This window comes from Lepus europaeus, chromosome 7 (assembly GCF_033115175.1).
Source record: "Lepus europaeus isolate LE1 chromosome 7, mLepTim1.pri, whole genome shotgun sequence".
Classification (NCBI taxonomy): Eukaryota; Metazoa; Chordata; class Mammalia; order Lagomorpha; family Leporidae; genus Lepus; species Lepus europaeus.
The window spans coordinates 38,835,012-38,854,175 of record NC_084833.1 but is presented as its reverse complement, the minus strand read 5'-3'; the positions used below and the strand labels follow the sequence as shown (position 1 = coordinate 38,854,175).

Here is a 19,164-nt window from a genome sequence, read left to right as displayed (position 1 = left end):
CATTACCAAAGGCTCAAAGTAATGTGGTTATGATTTTGGTTTTGGTTTTACCCTTTGCTAGTAAAGTAAAATTCCACAGCCTTTAAGAATCATATTTGCCTTCAACTTTTTGTTTGGGAGCATTATATTTTTAGGTTGACCACCAAATCTAAATAAGGTAAGATTTAAATGGATTTTCCTTTGAAATAGGAAGGTTATTTTTTTTTCAGTCTCAATATATGTGGTATGACATATATTTTCTTGGCTGAAATTTCACATACTAATCACTCATATTATATAACTTTAATGCTTTTCCCCCCTACTCAATTCACAAAACTGTCAAAAAGCCAGCTTACATTTTAACATCTTTTCTTCCAGAAGGATAATGAGATAATGTAGAAATAGACACACTTTGGAAACGTTCACTTGGGTTATTCATTCCATGAAAGTCAAAGTTGAGTTTTTAATTTTAAAATTTCAAGTAAATTTATATGTTTATACTTATTTATCTGAAAGGCAGAGTGACACACAAAGAGAGATATCTTTCTTCCATTGTTTCATTCCCCAAATAAGCACAACAGCCAGGGTTGGTCCAGGCTGAAGCCAAGATCCGGGAACTCCATCCAGGCCTCCCAAAGAGGTTGCAGAAATTAAAGCAATTGAACCATCATCATTTGCCACCCAGGGTATGCATTAGCAGGAAGACAGTTTAGAATGGGAGGCAACACTCAATCCCAATCACTCGGATTTGCATGCAGGCATCGCATGCTGTGACTTACCCTGCTGAATCATAACACCCTCTCTCAAAGCTGATTTCTTTTTAAAGACACTAGAAAGTATGAAAATTTAGAATCATCTAGCCTATATTATTTGGAACAATTCATTTTATTCTATAACATACAAACATGCATAATACCAATTTGCAAGATTTTGTAATGTCCTACTTTATTTCATTTACATTATTATCCTTTGAAAATCAAAATCTTATTCCTTTTTTCAATTAAGATTTATTTATTTATTTTAAAAGGCAGGGTTACAGAGAGAGGGAGAAACAGAGATTGACCATCTTCTGTTTCACTCCCCAAATAGCAACAAGGGCTGAGACTGGGTCAGGCTGAATTCTGGAGCCAGGAGCTTCATCAAGGTCACCCATAAGGGTGCAGGGGTCCAAACACTTAGGCCATCCTCTACTGCCTTTCTCAGGCCATTAGCAGGAAGCTGGATTTGAAGTGGAGGAGCTGGAACTCCAATTGGTACCCATATGGGATACTGGCCTAGCAGGCAGAGGTTTTACCCACTATACCACACTGCTAGCCTCACTTTGGGGTATTTTAACAGTGTTTATCTTTGAGTTTCATTTGTATTATTATTTTTTTAGGTGAGGGTTCAACAAACAACATCATCCTAAACAATTTTATAACTTTTTATTGTCATTTTTTAAAGATTTATTTATTCATTTGAAAGGCAGAGTTACAGAGAGGCAGAGGCAGAGAAAGAAAGAGAGATCTTCCATCTGCTTGTTCACTCCCCAGTTGGCCGCAACGGCTAGAGCTGTGCCGATCTGAAGCCAAGAGCCCAGAGCTTCCTCCAGGTCTCCCATGCAGGTGCAGGGGCCCAAGGACTTGAGCCATCTTGTACTGCTTTCCCACGCCATAGCAGAGAGCCAGATTGGAAGTGGAGCAGTCAGGACTTGAACCGGTGCCCACATGGGATATAGGCATAGCAGGTGGCAGCTTCACCTGCTATGCCACAGTGCTGGCCCCCTATAACTTCTTAATCGTTACATAAAATAATCAATATCTATGATAAGTATTCAAAAAGTTCATGGATAATGTGTGCTATGAAAAAAATTATGCATGGTTTTCTAAAATTCTTTGCACTAAAATAAGCTTATTTTTAATTCACCTTTTCCATGGCATTTTGAAGAACCTTGCATAATTGCATTAGTTGTTAGCTCCATTCAGGCAAACTTTATTCAAGCCATTGTTCAAGCTACCTCAAGAGGCTTCCCTGACCAACCTTATCTGTGTAGTCATTCCCTGTTCTCTTATCTGTCCCTATTGCCTATAATGATTTGTTATCATAGCCTTTATAATGATCTTCAATGGTATATCTCCATTTGTTTATTATCTGCTTTTCCCACTCAAATAAACACAATGTTCTCTTCTCAGATCATAGAATAGTACTGGCAGATAGGGGGCTTAAATTATTTTATTTTTGGTAGGAAATGATGGAATAAATGACTAAATGAAAGAAATACTTTGCAACATGATTATTCTATTTACCCTGTTTCTTTTGAAAAGAGAATCCAACTCGAATCCAGAGACTTTTTTCTTAATGACTATATGGCTTTAGAGAAGTCACATAACACTCCAAGCCAGTTATATCATCCATAACAAGAGTGTAGTAGCCTTACTTGCAGGGCTTATAAGAGACTAGAACAACTTATACTCTGTAGAAATATGTAGAAGTCATGTAGACATTTAGAGGATTTTTATACATCATCCTAAACAATTTTATAACTTCTTGAGTCCACTATGAGAAATGAGAATTCAACAATTAACACTAGACTGATAAAGTCATTGTATTTGAATTTGTTTCTCATAAGTAATGGACTTTGATTCTATACCAGGCTCATTTCTCCTGTTTGTAAGATAGGCCACTTCATTGATTCAATTAGAAAATGCTATTGGGCATGTCTATGTAAAGGGTCCAACTATTGATAATAAGGATGTAGCAGGGAACAGTACAGAACACACTCAGAGAGATTATATTCTTGGATCAGAGGAAAGTAATAAACACTGCAATGAAATAAATAAATTAGGTGATTTTAAATATATAAAAGACAATGAGAAAATAAACTACACAATGAGAATGGAACAAAAATGACTCTATGTAAATGTGTTCTTAGCTGGGAAATGGAACATGATAGGAAGGGACCCAATATCCTGTGTTAACTCCTCCTACTCTTACAGCAGCATCGTTTACTACCAACAGTCCTGAAAGTTGAACTGAGATCTAGAAACAAAAGGAGTGGACTTCCTGGGATGGTATCTAAGTGACTTGGTAGTTGACATGTCCAGGTTCCAGGCAGACCTCACTTAAACATACAGTCATAGTTGGTGAGAAATCAGCATTTTTGGCTGTATAATTAAATGTGTAATATAATGAGCTGCTCCTGGTTTAACCTGCAACCACATTTATTATGAACTTTACAGATCTGTTTTCACTTGCCTGTTTCACGATGTATTTTCCCCATGTAGCAGAGATTTTCATACGCCCCAATGTATTGTTTAAATTATATAACAGATTCTCAGATAGTTGAGCAAAAGCAGTGAATCAGCATTTTGAAGAGCCTCCTAGATAAGAGTCCACATCCACAGCTGGCTGTGAGTGGACTTATCATGCCCAAGAAATGCTGTTGAGGTTCTAGTTGTGTGAAAAATGAGACCTCTCAACATTTCACCATTACAACAATCCACTCTCCAGCTGTGTGCGCTTCAATTGTACTAATAATTTTGACTGAATTCCTTCTCCTGTATTGTATTAACTAAATCACCATAGATTCTCTCATGGAAGTCTTTTATAGAGAATATTTTCAATATGTCTACAGTCTTAAAAAAAAAAAACTCCTGTCTTAGCTCTGACGGCTGACTCTAGCTTCCCAAATCAGACACTGAGAGGCAGCAGTGGTACCTCAAAATAAAGAGTTCTTGTGACCCATGCAGGAGACTTGGATGAGTTATCGGCTGGCTCTAATCTTGACCAGGTCTGACCATGGAAGAGTCAACCAACAGATGGAAATCTCTCTCTGTTTCTCTCTCTCTTTCTCTCTCTCTCTCTCTCTCAAGTAAAAATAAACTGGACTGGAACATTGGACAGTAGCACTAATCATCACATATCATCATTTTAGATGCAATTCTGGCATATTTCTGCCCATTTTGTGAAAGGGTGTATAAATTCCTTTGATCCCCATTCTAGAGCATGTAATGCATGCAAAGCTTTGAAAAGGCTTGACAAACTGCGCCTCTGCTCATTGTCAACTGGCAAAAGCTACAATGGCTACATTGCCATATGGCTGCCATATTACTTGGGGCTATATGATTTTTAAGCTATCCTTGGAAACTTTAAGGTAAATTAAAATGGAGACCAGGCCTGAAGAATCCCTGACAAGATAAAGCCACATAAGTTTCATAAGTGAGCTTAATCTTGCTTGATTTGCAACATAAGTGAAGCTTAATTTAGGCTGCTTCTTTTAAATTATTACATTAAAGAAACACACAGCTTTACACTTACTTATCACAAGCCACCAACTAACTTATATAATCAGGAACTTTTCAGAAAGAGAGATCAAATGAGGAATTGTACAACTATAAATTACTTCTGTTTTCATTCCATAGAAGTCTAACCCTTGTATTTCTTCTGTAGCACCCTGGAACCATTTCTGGATTGGAATTGCCTGACTTAGGAATCGATGTTTGCTCAAAGAAATCCTCTAAGATTTTATTGTGCCTCAGTTTCCTTGTAACACGTTCAGAGAAAAATAACAGTTGAAGAGGCCACATACTAAACCAAATATGTAATTAGAGCCATCTTTAGAAAACGTTGAACAAGAAGTGTTATTTAATTCTGCATCACTGCCCACAACAAATAATTTGACCTAGTAATTTGTCAATAATCAGAGACATCAAATAACTAACAGCAAAGGCAAATAGACTTCAGTTCAACCCTCAGCTCCACCACTCTCTTGCTGAAATAAGACTTGTAATTTGTAATGCCTTCCTCCAAAAGTGATTGCAAAGGCTAAGTGAATGTCTCATCTCTCTCTCTCAATCTCTCTTTCACACACACACACACACACACACACCAGTGTGAGTACTATGAAGGTAAGATACAAATCAGAAAAAAAATTCGATTATTAACTTACAGCCTAGCATGCTTTTCTGTTTTGCAAGAAATGCATCGCTGGATGGTTGATTGATTAACTCCATATATTCCAAGCCATGTAAAAGTTCCTCCTATTACGATTGTCCAAAAAGTGTGCCGCCTGAGAGGATCTACATCAAAGCTATAAGGAATAGAAAAGTGGATGAAAAATGACATTATCCTGACACCCAAATATTATTTTAAGTGATAAGGCCATGCAGAAAATCTTTATAAGGAATGAAAATGTAGCATTGCACATACTCAATTATATTTAATCGGGATCCATTTCTTGATTGCTCTATTACATTGTGGAATCCACCAACATGAGATGATCCTTGGATAAGAACAGTCAGGAAGCCCACAATCATAACAACCATCTGAAATGCATCTGTCCACACCACTGCTTTTAATCCTCCCTGAAACAGAGAGAATGGATAGGAGTTCTTGAAAATGAAGCCCATCACTCTTCCAACTCTACAGAGCATCTCTGCTGACATAATCATTCATTTATTCATTCAACCCAATTCACTGAGAATTTTTTTCTTTTTATATAATTATAATATTATAGAAGTAGAGAGAGGCAAGAGGCAGAGACAAAAATTTTCCATCAACTGTTCAGTCACTCCTCAAATGCCCTCAACAGTAGGCTAGAGCTGGCCAAATACAAAGGCCCAGAACTACATCTGAGTAACCAATGTGGTGACAGGGGCAGAATTACTTAAACCATCATCTTTTGCCTTTCAGTATAACAGGAAGTTGGAATTGGGAGCAGAGGCATGACTCAAACCCAGGTACTACATGTAGGATATGGGCATCCTAAGCAGTGTCTTAACTGCTGTGCCAAATGCCTACCTCCCATCATCTTTATTTGCCAAGTTCTAAGATAGCATGGGTGTAAAATGGTAAATGAAAGTTCTTTACTTAACTTCACAGAGTTTATAATCTAGTGACAGGAGTGGATATTAAATAATAATATAGCCATTATTTTTTTTTAAAGTGAAATTAAGAAGGACAAATTGCTATGGGAGAATTGAGCAGAGTCCTGATGTGATCTTGAGGAAGCGACAGTCAAGTCAAGCTCTGAAGAATGAACAGAAATTAGCAGACACAGATGACAAAGAGCAGAGGCAGCCACAGTGTATAAAAGGAGGGGAAGCTTAACTCCATGAGGAAATGGAAGAAAGATGGAATATATAGATCAAAGGATGTAGAACACCCATATGGAAGTTTGCTGAATTTGCTAAACACAGAGCAGGCAAACCCTGACAAGGACAGCTAAATTATTTCTGAAGAGCAATGAGACAGCATTAAAGACAGTGACATCATGAAAAATTTTGTTTCCTTCCCAGTTGCTTCACAGTTGATTATGTTAACAATGAACTGCAGAATGATAGAAAAAAGGAGTCAAGATCAGCTCAGAATTTACTCCAGTATCCCATACCAAAAAATGATAAGCAGTTTGAAGTGGAATACAGATGGAAATAGATTGATGGATTCAAATGATATTTGAGAGGTAAAATCAATATAGTTTATGGTTCATTGAACACATAAGGAAGTTAAACAATTAAGGATATCACTTGCATCCTGCTTGTATAAGTCAAGACATTTTTTTGTACAACTAGTTACAACAAATACTTTTAGGCAACTGAGATAGTAGAAGACTGGGAAGGAAGAAAACAACTGGGAAGAAATGTCCTAGATATTCCAGAAGAAAGGAGTTTTTAAAGCTACAAGATGGTCAAATAGTGGGGTAATTAAACCAGAACTTCAGAGCATAACTTGACTGTCACTTCCACATCCAGTACTAGAACTCAGATAGATTATGAAACTAGTGAGTGTAGTAGTTACTGAACTGGGCTCCCCTTTAAAGTCTCTTGAGGATCTTAAAGGAAAAAAAAAAATAAAGAAAAAAGGAAAGAAAACAATGTTCAAATCCCACCACCAAGATTATGAATTAAGTAAGGTCTTAGCTAGAGCCATCTTAAGTGCCTTTAAAAATTCCCTAGGTAATTTGAAATAGAGTTTCAGCTGAAAATATCTGGGCAAGAAGAAAGGAAGCAAAAGAGAGGTGTTGCAGCATTCTAGCTATAGAATCCCTTAGGAGCTTGGTGAAGGTGGGATGAGCATACAGCAAAAGATTAAATAAAGTGATACATTAAAAAGTGTTTGAAGATGAGTAATCACTAGGAAAATAAAAGGACATGGTATTTTTAACATTGAAAAATAGAATTATCATCCCCAGTTACTCCTCCAGAGTGTCAAGAACTTCTGTGAAAAGATGACAGCCTTCATGTTTAGCTTGAAAAGAAAGCATTGGGGTTGTCCTATCATTCTTTTGTAATTAAAATTAAAATCCAGTTTCAAAAATAGACATTAATTTACATGTCAAATGTATTGTTTTGTGTATTTTGTACAATCAAGATTTAAGGAATAATATATTTGTTCCCTTCCCCTCATAGATAGCACTATCTTGAACTGAGAGTTTTTAAAATCATATTTTTTCATTCTGAATGCTTTACTTCAATGGATCTCTGAAATTGTGTCATGTTTTTAACTGAGTCAAAATTTGAAACAATCCCTAATCCCTCAAATTTCAAGGATTATAAATACTTTCAGTCTGATTGATGGTTTCCTAATTTACAAATTCTGTATAATTTAGGAGTAATTTTTCTCAATTTTTATACCCCCACACATGTATACACACATTTATAATTGCTATTTGTACATTTGCTGTTATAAATTTAATAAATATTTAATAAAATTATATAAATTATAATATAAAATAATCATTAATCTTTAAAAATCTTTCTCTAGATCAGTAAAAGTTTGCTATTTTATTTTTTTATCCTATCTTCTTTCATTTAAATCTGTCATTTTATAATACATTTACTTTTTCCCACAATATTTCCTCTATGATTTTATTAAAGATCTGTTAATGCTAAATTCCTATTTCTTGATATTCAATTCCTGAAAGAAAACTTTGTTGAAAATTCAGTTATAAGTTGTCAGATGATTTTCCTCAGTGCTTTTATTATCCCACTGTTTCTGGCATCCATTGTGGTTACTGAGAAGTCAGCCTGAAGGGTGAAGGGTTCCTTTGAAGGTACCTCCTTTCTCTCTGGCTCTTTTTCCGATCTTTTATTTATATCTGCTGTTCTGTAGTTTCACCAATGTATCTACATGTGGATTTCTTTTTTACACTTTCAGTTTATGCCTTCTAAACATGTAGAGTCTTGTTTTTTATCACTTCTGAATAAATTCAAACTATACTCTTTTTTTTGACAAGATATACTTTTTAAACATGTCCTGTCTTCCTTTCTTGCTGTGCTCTCCTCTGATACCACAGTTGAAAATAAATTAGACCCCATTTTGTCTCCCTTATATCTACGTTTCTTTTTCATATTCTCATATCCTTCTCTCTCTATTATTCTCTAGGTTATTTCTTCAGATGTTTCTTCCAGTGTAATCATTTGTCTCTTCAAATGTATCTATTTTTTATCATAGTAGTTACACCAGGTGGTCATCCCTGATTCTTACTCATCTGTGAAATTTCACCCTTTCTTCTAAGTAACTTGTGTATTTCTATTCTTTATTCAGTATCTTCTGATCCCAATATTTGCTGTCCTTGAAAGGCTAATTATCATTTGTCACTTTTCTGATCTTCATTCAGAGTACCTTATTTAATGATTCTAATGATATTTTATTGTTGTTCTTCATCTATAGGCATCTTGGAATCCAACCTTGGATTCTTGTTCTCAAGAGGATTCAGACTTATTCCCTGAAAGAGCCTAAGTACATCCCTAACCTAGAAACACTTAACTGCCCTCAAAAGTCCCAGCTTATTGTGATTGTACCAGACCTTACTTCTGTTCATTAACATGGGTCTAGGCTCAATGTCTCTCTAGTAGTTAGTAGTGTTGTTATCAGTACCTCTCTTCCAGTTACCTTGTCTACTTAACACTCATTCCTCAAAAATAGCCCTGTTAAATCACAGCTTCCAAATTGTTTTATTATGTCATGTTATTTTACTGTATTTGGGTGGGTGGCAGGTTTCCTTGAGGAGCTATATCTCTCTTCTTTTTTTTTTTTTATTTGACAGAGTTAGACAGTGAGAGAGAGAGAGAGAGAGAGAGAGAAAGGTCTTCCTTCCTTTGGTTCACCCCCCAAATGGCCGCCATAGCCAGAGCTATGCCGATCTGAAGCCAGGAGCCAAGCGCTTCCTCCCAGTCTCCCATGCAGGTGCAGAGGCCCAAGCACTTGGGCCACCCTCCACTGCCTTCCCGGGCCACAGCAGCAAGTTAGACTGGAAGAGGAGCAACCTGGACTAGAACCCGGTGCCCATATGGGATGCCGTTGCTGCAGGCAGAGGATTAGCCAAGTGGGCCACAGCGCCAGCCCCTAGGAGCTATATCTCTTACAAGCCCAGGAATGTGTTAAAAAGTTGTCATAGTCAGCATGGGCAAGTAATCTGAGCAACTAATCTGTCATTAATGGTCAGAGGAGAAAGGTAACATAGATGAGAGAAGGTTTCTGATACAGATCAATGGTGATAAGAGTGGAAGGGGAAAACAAATGAAGGTAAAATTTAAGGGTAAAGAAAATATAGAATTTTCACATATGAAAAAGATAGATAAGGGCATTATGAAATTGTACATTATCATGATATGTGCTACAAATAGGTGATAAGAATATAATTATAAAATGCGTGGATGACTTGCTATATTATATCAATAATTTTCTTTGTGGCAGTGTTGGCATATTTCTTACTGGTTAATTACAGCCAGCACATGGCCCAATGACTCATAATACATTAATAAAGATTCCAGTTATAGGCATAGGCAAACAATAGGAACTTAATGAATTTCAGACCAAGCTAATTGTAGCAAAGCATGTTGTCAACACCACCCAGATTTTTTGATTAAAACCCAAACATCAACAAAATATCAACAAAGCCAAATGTTAAATATAATCTGGGTTTTCCATAAGAGACAAAAAATAAATTGTAGAATCCTCAAGTTTATAAAATACCAGCCATCCTTCTTCACTTATACGGTTTTTTTTTTTTTTTTTATTTCTGTGATAGTTGACAGTAAAGTACAAATGATGCCATGGTTTAGAACCACTGTTAATGAACTTTTTTTTTTCTCAGCATTTACATAGGTTCACATATTACATAATCAAGGAGCATTTCTTTTTAGGCATGGCTTTCTCGAATGAGCTCAGAGCTCAAATTCTCCAAATATTTTATACTGAAAAGAGCTTAAATAAACAACACATCTTTCACAAGAAACTGTGACAGTTAAGTCAACATTCTCATTTAATTTTAGATTAACAATGTATTCCATAATTAGATACACTGTTTTTGGAAGTTTGCCCTATCCCATATTAGGAAGTAGTTGTAAATATTTATTCATAGCTATATACATACCAGAGTACAGTAGAATGTACAGACAATTCCTGTTGCAAACACAGAACCCCAAAGATCAAACCCAGTCACTATGAAAGGAAAAAAATAATGAGACATTTCTCAGAAGAAAGTAAAATAGCATGTTTATGAGGGAAAAAAGTCACCATATATTTGTCAGTGTTCTATATAGACAAAAGAATATTAGAGTTCCCTCATTAAATTTTCTCATCTATAAGAAAGAGTATTTTATTAATTGTTCATGCCCCAAGGCACTATGTAAATATCTCATGCAATCTTCAATAAAAGTCTTCCACTTCAGATTCTGTAGCTTCCAATCTTTGGTCCATTTTTTTTCATTAACAAAGTTAGTCTTACTACTCTGAGACCACCAAAATGTTAACTGTTAATATTTCTCAATATAAACACAGAGATAAATTTCTAAATTTAGATAAAATTCTAAATAAAGTTCTAAATTGAATATTGAAAACTTTCAATAAGATGGATAACATGAAATTTAGTCTCACTTTCGTTCTTTCTTTTTTTTCTGGGGTTCTATTCTCTTGAGACAATCAACCATAAACCTTAACATAATTATTATAATCACCTTTTCCTCTTATACTCAGATGATCCACTTCATGAAACAACTGAGAAAGAACTATATATTACAGCAGAACTTAGTGATTGTACATATCTACTAACAAATCTGCCATCATTATCATTCCATTATCATGACTTTAAAAACAAAAAAATAAATTCTTCAAACAAAAATCAATATAACTAAATATAACTATGTTTAGTTTAGAACTCCATAAGATAAAATAACACCACTAATTGTTTGCATTATTTTCAATATTCAATTTAGAACTTTTCTATAATAACTACTACAGAGCTTCAGAGCAGCCTAACCACAAGAACATCTTTCCAATAAGTTATTTTATGTATGTTTCTCCCCAGTGAGAATTCATGTATAAAAACATGCTCATGGGAATGTTGATCACTTACCTTGATTGAGTGCCAGGGCAGGAGCATACACAACCACTCCAGTGTAAAGAATCTGGTGGATAAACAAGAATCAGGTGAACCAGGAGAAAAGTGACAGGGAAAGAAACCTGCCTGGCAAGCCTGTTATGAACCTTAAAGATGTCCTGCAACTAGTTCACCAAACATTTCATTCCCACCTACTCTAATTTTGATCATTTACTGTAATTAACCAGTAAGAAATATCCCAACTCTGCTACAAAGAAAATAATTGATATAATATAGCATGTCATCCATGCATTTTACAATTATATTCTTATCATTTATTCTTTGTACCACATGGAGGGAATTTGTAGAGATGATGGAAGCATTAAATTGAGGAGAATGGTAAGATTTCCAAAGCTGATGTACATTTTTTGTGGTTATATTTGGTATATTCCTAAGTAACACAAAAGTAGCTTTGGTTGTTTTTAAGTGTCCCTCCCTCTACCCATTCTTCATGTGCACATCACAATGAGCTGTCTGCTGACTTCATGAGACATTTTACTAAGGAAAAGCACATTTTAGCAGTTTGTTAAACATAGAATTTAAAGATGAGACAGACAGAATATTTTTAAAGACTTATTTATTGAAAGACACAGTTACAGAGAGTCATAGGCAGAAAGAGAGAGAGAGAGAGAGAGAGAGAGAGAGAGAGAGAGGTCTTCCATCTGCTTGTTCACTCCCTAGATGGCCAAAATGGCCAGACCTGTGCTGATCCGAAGCCAGGAGCCAGGAGCTTCTTCTGAGTGTCCTACATGGGTGCAGGGGCCCAAGGACTTGGGTCATCTTCCATTGCTTTCCCAGACCATAGCAGACAGCTGGATGGGAAGTGGAGCAACTAGGACTTGCACTGGCACCTATATGGGATGCCTGCACTGCTTTACCTGCTAAGCCAAAGCATTGGCCCCATCAGAATCTTTAAAAAGTGGTACTGTGTAAGACACAAGATGTCTGAATGGGGAAAATGCACTGATTTTGGCCACAGGAAGATAACACAAGAAAAGGAGCAGAACTGAAATCCCAGGGGAGAGTTGCAGAGAAGTTTGCCTCAGAAATTCTACAGAAAGAAGAGAGATGCCTTCGAACACCAGGGAAGGTCCAATCACCTAGCAGTGAGTGAGAAACCACCTGCAACTAATACAGCCAGTGGGTATAGTGGACTCTTTCATGGAAATAAGTGATAGGAACCTGTGGCAGCCTGTGACACTGTGATATTGCCTGATGGAGAGCTTCACATTCCCCAATGCCTTTGAGTCTGACCTGAAACACTAAATGATGGCAGAGTGCCCACCTAATCTCATGAAGAGAGAGCACATTGCTTCCTTCCCTCTCCCAAAAAAGGCACCCCATGACTAGCAGAAAGGCAACATCATCTTAATAAGGCGAGTAGGGGCTGCTACTGTCCATGCTTGACATAGGGTTTTTACAGAAGGGATAAATCCATAATCCTCACTGACTTTGAATCTGGCCTGAAGGATTAGGAGGGATGGGGTTAAAACTTAGGCCTGTGAAGTGCTGCCTTCGCCATACTCTATCAAGGTACCTGAGTCAATTTGCCAAGGCACAGCATCAACTAACTTCAATGGGGCAGGCAGTTGGCTTTGGGAATGCCAAAGTTCTCTTCTTGTATGGATGAGGCTTGTGGAGCAGAGATTCCATGCTCCCTGTGACTGCTGTGACTGTGTGATAGGATGTGGCGTGTGGCTGGGTCTTTGGAAAATCACTGTGTTTGGATTCAGAGATCAGAGTTCCCTGAGTGCCTGCAGTAGATAATCACAGATGGTTCTACACTCACCCTGAGGAGTGCACAGATCCTTATGTGGTTCATGCTCCTGTGTGAGTGGTGTGTGGCCACTAAGAGTTGATTCACCTTGGCAGAGAGGGGTGAGGTTGTGATAACATCAACTAATGCAATCATACCTTATCCCTGCTGATGATAGAGATCTACCACACCCAAGGTGGTGAACACTTATTCCACCCTTAAGCACTGACCAGAATTCCATGACCCCACTAAGCACATGTCTCTGGATATCCATGAAAGGAGAAGATAATTAAGCCACAGAGGCATATTTCAAAGATAAAAGCACTCAGAGGTGAAAAAAACAAGTTTTTTCACAAATGCCTAAAACTAATTGTAGAAATATAAGATCTTCTGTATATAAAGAGAATTGAAAATGAATCTTGATGTGAATGGAAGGGGAGAGGAAGCGGGAAAGGGGAGGGTTGCAGGTGGGAGAGAAGTTATGGGGGGAGAAGCCATTGTAATCCATAAGCTGTACTTTGGAAATTTATATTCATTAAATAAAAGTTAAAAAAAAGAAACATAAGAAACTTGAACAAGAAAGATGATGTAACTCCCCAAAATGGACACAAAACATTTCAATATTAGAATGTGAAGATGAAGAGATTTATGAAATGTCTGACAAGAAATTTAAAAAATGCTTATAAGATTACTCAAAAATACAGAGAAGCAAATACATGAGCTAAAGAAATTAATACATGACACAGATGAGAAATTCTGCTGGAAGGTAGAGTTATTGAAGAGAAATCAAACTGAAATATTAGAAATGAAAAATTCAATACATCAAATAAAAGTAAGTAAAAAGACTTAACAACATATTCATTGAGGTAAAAGAAACAATATCTAACCTAGAAGACAAATCTTGGAAAATAGACCAAAAATGGAAGAAAAAATTAGAAAAACTAAATAGTGTTTGAGATTTATGGGATACAAGCAAACAATCAAACACATGTATCTCAGGAATTCCTGAAAGTGTGGAAAGAGACAATGGATTAGAAAAGTTATTCAGTGAAATAGCAGGAACCTTACCCAATTTGGAGAAATATAGAAACATCCAAGTACAAGAAGCACACAGAACTCCCAATAGACGTAATCGGAAAAGAGCTTCACCATGACATATTAGAGTCAAATTTTCAGAAGTAAAAAATAAAAGATCCTAAAATGTGCATGAGTGAAATACCAAGTTATTGTAAAAAGATTTCTAAATAGAATCGACAGTTGATTTCTCATCAGAAACTCTATAGGCTACAAAAGAATGGAAAGACATAGTCCAAGTCCAGAAAGAAAATTAAAAAAAAACAACCTAATATCAGACAAAATATTCTTAAACCCAGAAACTGTTAAAAGACTCAAATAAGGCCATTATGTAATGGTTAAATGATCTATTAAAAAGGAAGATGTGATCATAGTCAATGTTTGAGCATCCAATAATGGAATATCTGTCTATTTAAAACAAATACTATGGATGAATCTAAAGAGAGACATTAGGACCCAATATAATAATAAAAGGAACTTCAACACACCCTTTCTTCGATCAACAGATCCACTAGATAAGAAATCAGCAAAGAAACAACAGAGCTAATCTACACTATTGACCAAAGGGGCCTAATTGATATCTCCAGAATATTTCAACCCACAGCTGCAGAATACATATTCTTTTAATCAGTGCATAGAAGTTCCTCTAGCATAGAACATATGCTTAGCTATAAAGCAAATCTCAACAAATTAAAAAAAAAAAATTGAAATCATACTACTCATGCTTTTCTGACCACAATGCAATAAAGCTCAAAATTAATAGCTTAAGAAACTCTAGAAAATATGCAAACACATGGAGACAGAACAGTAGGCTCCTGAGCATACACTGGGTCATAGAAGAAATCAGATGGGCAACCAAAAGGTTCCTAGAAATGAATGAAGATAACAACACAACATATCAAAATTTATGGGATACAGCAAAAGTAGTAATATGAGGGAAGATTACAGAAATTGGTGCCTATATAAAGGAATTGAAAAGGCACCAATAATTGATGACAATGCACATCAAGGACCTAGAAAAATAAGAAAAAACTGAACACAAAAGTAGTAGGAGGAAAGTGATAATAAAAAATAAACAAACAAAATTAAAACCAAAAAATGATACAAGAGATCAATGAAATGAAAATTTGATTTTTTTAACAGGGATCACTTTTCAGTTAAATGACCTAAATGAAAGATCTCTGTGAGTGAGATCCCAGTGGAAAGAATGGGCCATCAAAGAAGGAGGTACCTTTCTCTGAAGGGAAGAGAGAACTTCCACTTTGACTATGACCTGGTCTAAATAAGATCAGAGTTGGTCAACTCAAGAGGCTTTCATAGCCTTGGTAACTCATGACAAGGGACTCAAGTGATTACTGATGCCATAAACAAGAGTGGCAATTCTTAAATCAACAACAGGAGTCACTGTACACTTACTCCCCATGTAGGATCTCTGTCCTTAATATGTTGTACTATGTGAATTAATGATATAACTAGTACTCAAACAGTACTTTATACTTTGTGTTCCTGTGTGGGTGGTAACTGTTGAATCTTTACTTAGTATATACTAAATTGATCTTCTGTATATAAAGATAATTGAAAATGAATCTTGATGTGAGTGGGATGGGAGAGGGAGCGGGAGATGGGTGGGTTGTGGGTGGGAGGGAGGTTATGGGGGAGAAAAAGCCACAGTAATCCAAAAGTTGTACTTTGGAAATTTCTATTTATTAAATAAATGTTAAAAAAAGAAAATTTAATTTTTTGAAAAAACAAAATTGAAACATCATTGCCTAAACTAACCAAAAAAAAAAGAGGCAGAATATTAAAATGAATGAATAAAATCAGAGATGAAAAAGTGATGTTACACTGGACACCACAGTGATAAAAATAATCGTCAGGAATAACTACAAACAGTGATATGCCAACAAACTGGAAAATCTAGAAGAGATAGATAGATTTCTGAATACATACAATTTTCCATAACTGTCATAGAGACATAGAAAACTTTAATAGACCAATCAAGAAGATGGAGATTGTATCCGTAATAAAGACTCTCCGAACAAAGAAAAGCCTAGGATCGTGTGGCTTTTCTGCTGAATTCTTTCAGACTTTTAAGGAAGAACTAATTATAATTCTTTGCAAAGCATTCAAAACAACTGAAAGGATGGAGTCCTCCCAAACTCTTTCTATGAGTACAGCATCACCTTAAATCCAAAATCAGAAGACGTAAGGAAGAGAACTATAGACCAACATACCTAATGAATATAGATGTAAAAATATCAATAAGAAACTAGCTAATTGAATCCAACAACATATTAGAAAGATCATTCACCTGCACCCAGCAAAATTTATCTTTAGTATACAGGGATTGTTCAACATACACAAATCAATACATGTTATACATAACATTAACAAATTGAAGAATAAAAACCAAATGATAATCTCAATAGATGCAGAGAAAGCATTTGACAAAAAACAGCAACTTTTTATGATAAAAACCTTAAGCACTTTGGGTATAAATGGAATATACTGCAACACAATCAAGGCAATATATGAAAAACCACAGTCAGCATTATATTTTAATGAGGAAAAACTGGAAACATTTCCACTAAGATCCAAAACCACATAAGAATGCCCACTATCACCATTACTACTCAATATAACTCTGGGAGTTATAGCTAGAGCCATTGATAAGAACAAGAAATCAAATTGATACGAATGGGAAAAAAAGGAAGTCAAATTATCCTTGTTTGAGAAGACAAGATTCTATATATAGGAGAATCAAAAATACTCCACTAAGAGACTATTGGAACTCAAAGAGAGTTTGGCAACGTTCCAGAATATAAAATCAACAAGCAAAAATTAATACCCGTTGCATACACAAGCCGTGCCATGGATGAGAAAGAACTTGTAAATATTACTCCCATTTGCAAAGGTAATTACAAAATTTAAATATGTTGGAATAAAATTAACTAAGAATGTGAAAGATTTTTTAAAATGAAAATCACAGATGGGGACAGCACAGAGGTATAGTGGGTAACGCTGCTGCCTGCAGTGCCGGCATCCCATATGGGTGCTGGTTCAAGTCCTGGCTGCTCCACTTCCGATCCAGCTCTCTGCTATGGGACTGGGAAAGCAGAAGTTGGACCAATTCCTTGGGCCCCTGCACCCATGTGGGAGATCCAGAAGAAACTCTTGGCTTCAGATTGGTGCAGCTCCAGCTATTGTGGCCAACTTGGGAATGAACCAGCAGATGGAAGACACCCCCCCCCCCTCTTTCTCTGCCTCTCCTTCTCTCTCTGTGTAATTCTAACTTTCAAATAAGTAAATAAATAAATAAATCTTTTTTAAAAAAAGAAAATTGCAGAACTTTAAAGGAAGAAATAGAAAACACACACAAAAATGAATGCTCTTCCATGTCATGGATTGAAAGGATATCATCAAAATGTCCATACTATCCAAAGAAATGAGATTCCAGTTAAAATATAAATATTTTCTTTTAAGATCTAGAAAAACTGACTCTAAAATTCATACAAAATCATGAGACCCTAATTAGCTAAGACAATCCTAAGCAATAAAAATAAAGGCGGAGGCATCACAATACCAGATTTCAAGAAACATTACATGAAAGTTGTAATCCAAACAGTTTGGTACTGACATAAAAACAGACATGTCGACCAATAGATCACACTAGAGAACCCAGAAGTTAATTCACACATCGACAACGAACTAATCTTTGAAAAATGAACTAAAATCACTCCTGGAGAAAGAAAAGTCTCTTGAAATAATGGTATTGGGAAAATTGGTTCTCTGCATGCAGAAGTATGAAACAAGATCCTTACCATACCCCTTATACAAAAATCAGCTCACAATGGATCAGGGATACAAATCTAAGATTTGAAACCATAAAAGTACTAAAATAAAACATAGGAGAAACACTGTAAGACATTGGAATAGGAAAAAACTTTTTGGATAAGACCCCAGAGGCACAGGCAATAAAAGCAAAAATAGACATATGGGATTACATCAAACTAAGAAGCTTCTGCATAGTAAAGGAAACACTGAACAAAATGAACAGGCAACAAACAAGATGGGAGAAAATATTGGCAAACTCTACATTTGATAAAGGAATAATATTCAAGATCTATGAAGTGCTCAAGAAACTCAAAAACAAAACAAGCAATACAGTTAAGAAAAGGGCAAAGGATATGAACATGTATTTTTCAAAGGATGAACTATAAATGGCCAACAGAAACATGAAAAGATGCTCAGAATCACTAGCTATCAAGGGAATGCAAATAAAAACCACAGTGAGGTTTCACCTAACCTAAGTTAGAATGGCTATCATCCAACAATCAAAATATAGCAAATGTTAGCATGTGGTTGTTTAAGCTTGTGATTATTAAAGTAAATACCAAAAAAGTTATTTTAAAATTTGAAAGAAAATTAAAGTACCCTAATATACTGTTGGTAGGAATGTAAATAGCTCAGCATTTATTGAAAACAGTATGGAGATTCTTCAGAAATCTGAAAACAGATCTATCATATGACCCAGCTATTCCACTCCTGGTAATATATTGAAACAAAATGAAATCAGCATATGAAAGTTATCTATACCCCCATGTTTACAGATGTTCAACTCACAATGCTAAGACATAGAATCAATCCAGATGTCAATCAATTGATGACTGCATAAAAATTATGTGATATATGTATATATATATATATATATTTTTTTTTATTTATATATGGACGGTTGGGTGTGATGGAATACTAGTCAACTGTAAAAAAGATTGATATTCTGTCTTTTGCAATTAAATGGATGCAGCTGGAGATCATTATGCTTAGTGAACAAAGCCAGTCTCAAAAAGACAAATATCTGATGTGTTCCTTGATTTGTGGTAGCTAATACATAATGTAAAAAAAATTGTAATGTTTATGAATGAAAATGACATCTTGAAATTTGATTATTGTTTATAGCCCTTTTTTATACTCCTGAGGAACCATGGTTTTTCTA

At 35.7% G+C, this 19,164-nt stretch overlaps 1 protein-coding gene across 1 annotated transcript in view; it reads right to left on the bottom strand.

Moving 5' to 3' along the window:
* Positions 1-19,164, bottom strand: part of SLC5A12 (solute carrier family 5 member 12) — a 60,661-nt gene that overhangs the window by 29,584 nt on the left and 11,913 nt on the right. Inside the window, exons 3-6 of the mRNA XM_062198059.1 lie at positions 11,315-11,366; positions 10,334-10,401; positions 5,167-5,321; positions 4,907-5,047 (exon numbers count right to left, since the gene is read on the bottom strand). Coding sequence (XP_062054043.1) covers positions 4,907-5,047; positions 5,167-5,321; positions 10,334-10,401; positions 11,315-11,366 — 416 coding nt within the window. The remainder of the gene's footprint in view (positions 1-4,906; positions 5,048-5,166; positions 5,322-10,333; positions 10,402-11,314; positions 11,367-19,164) is intronic.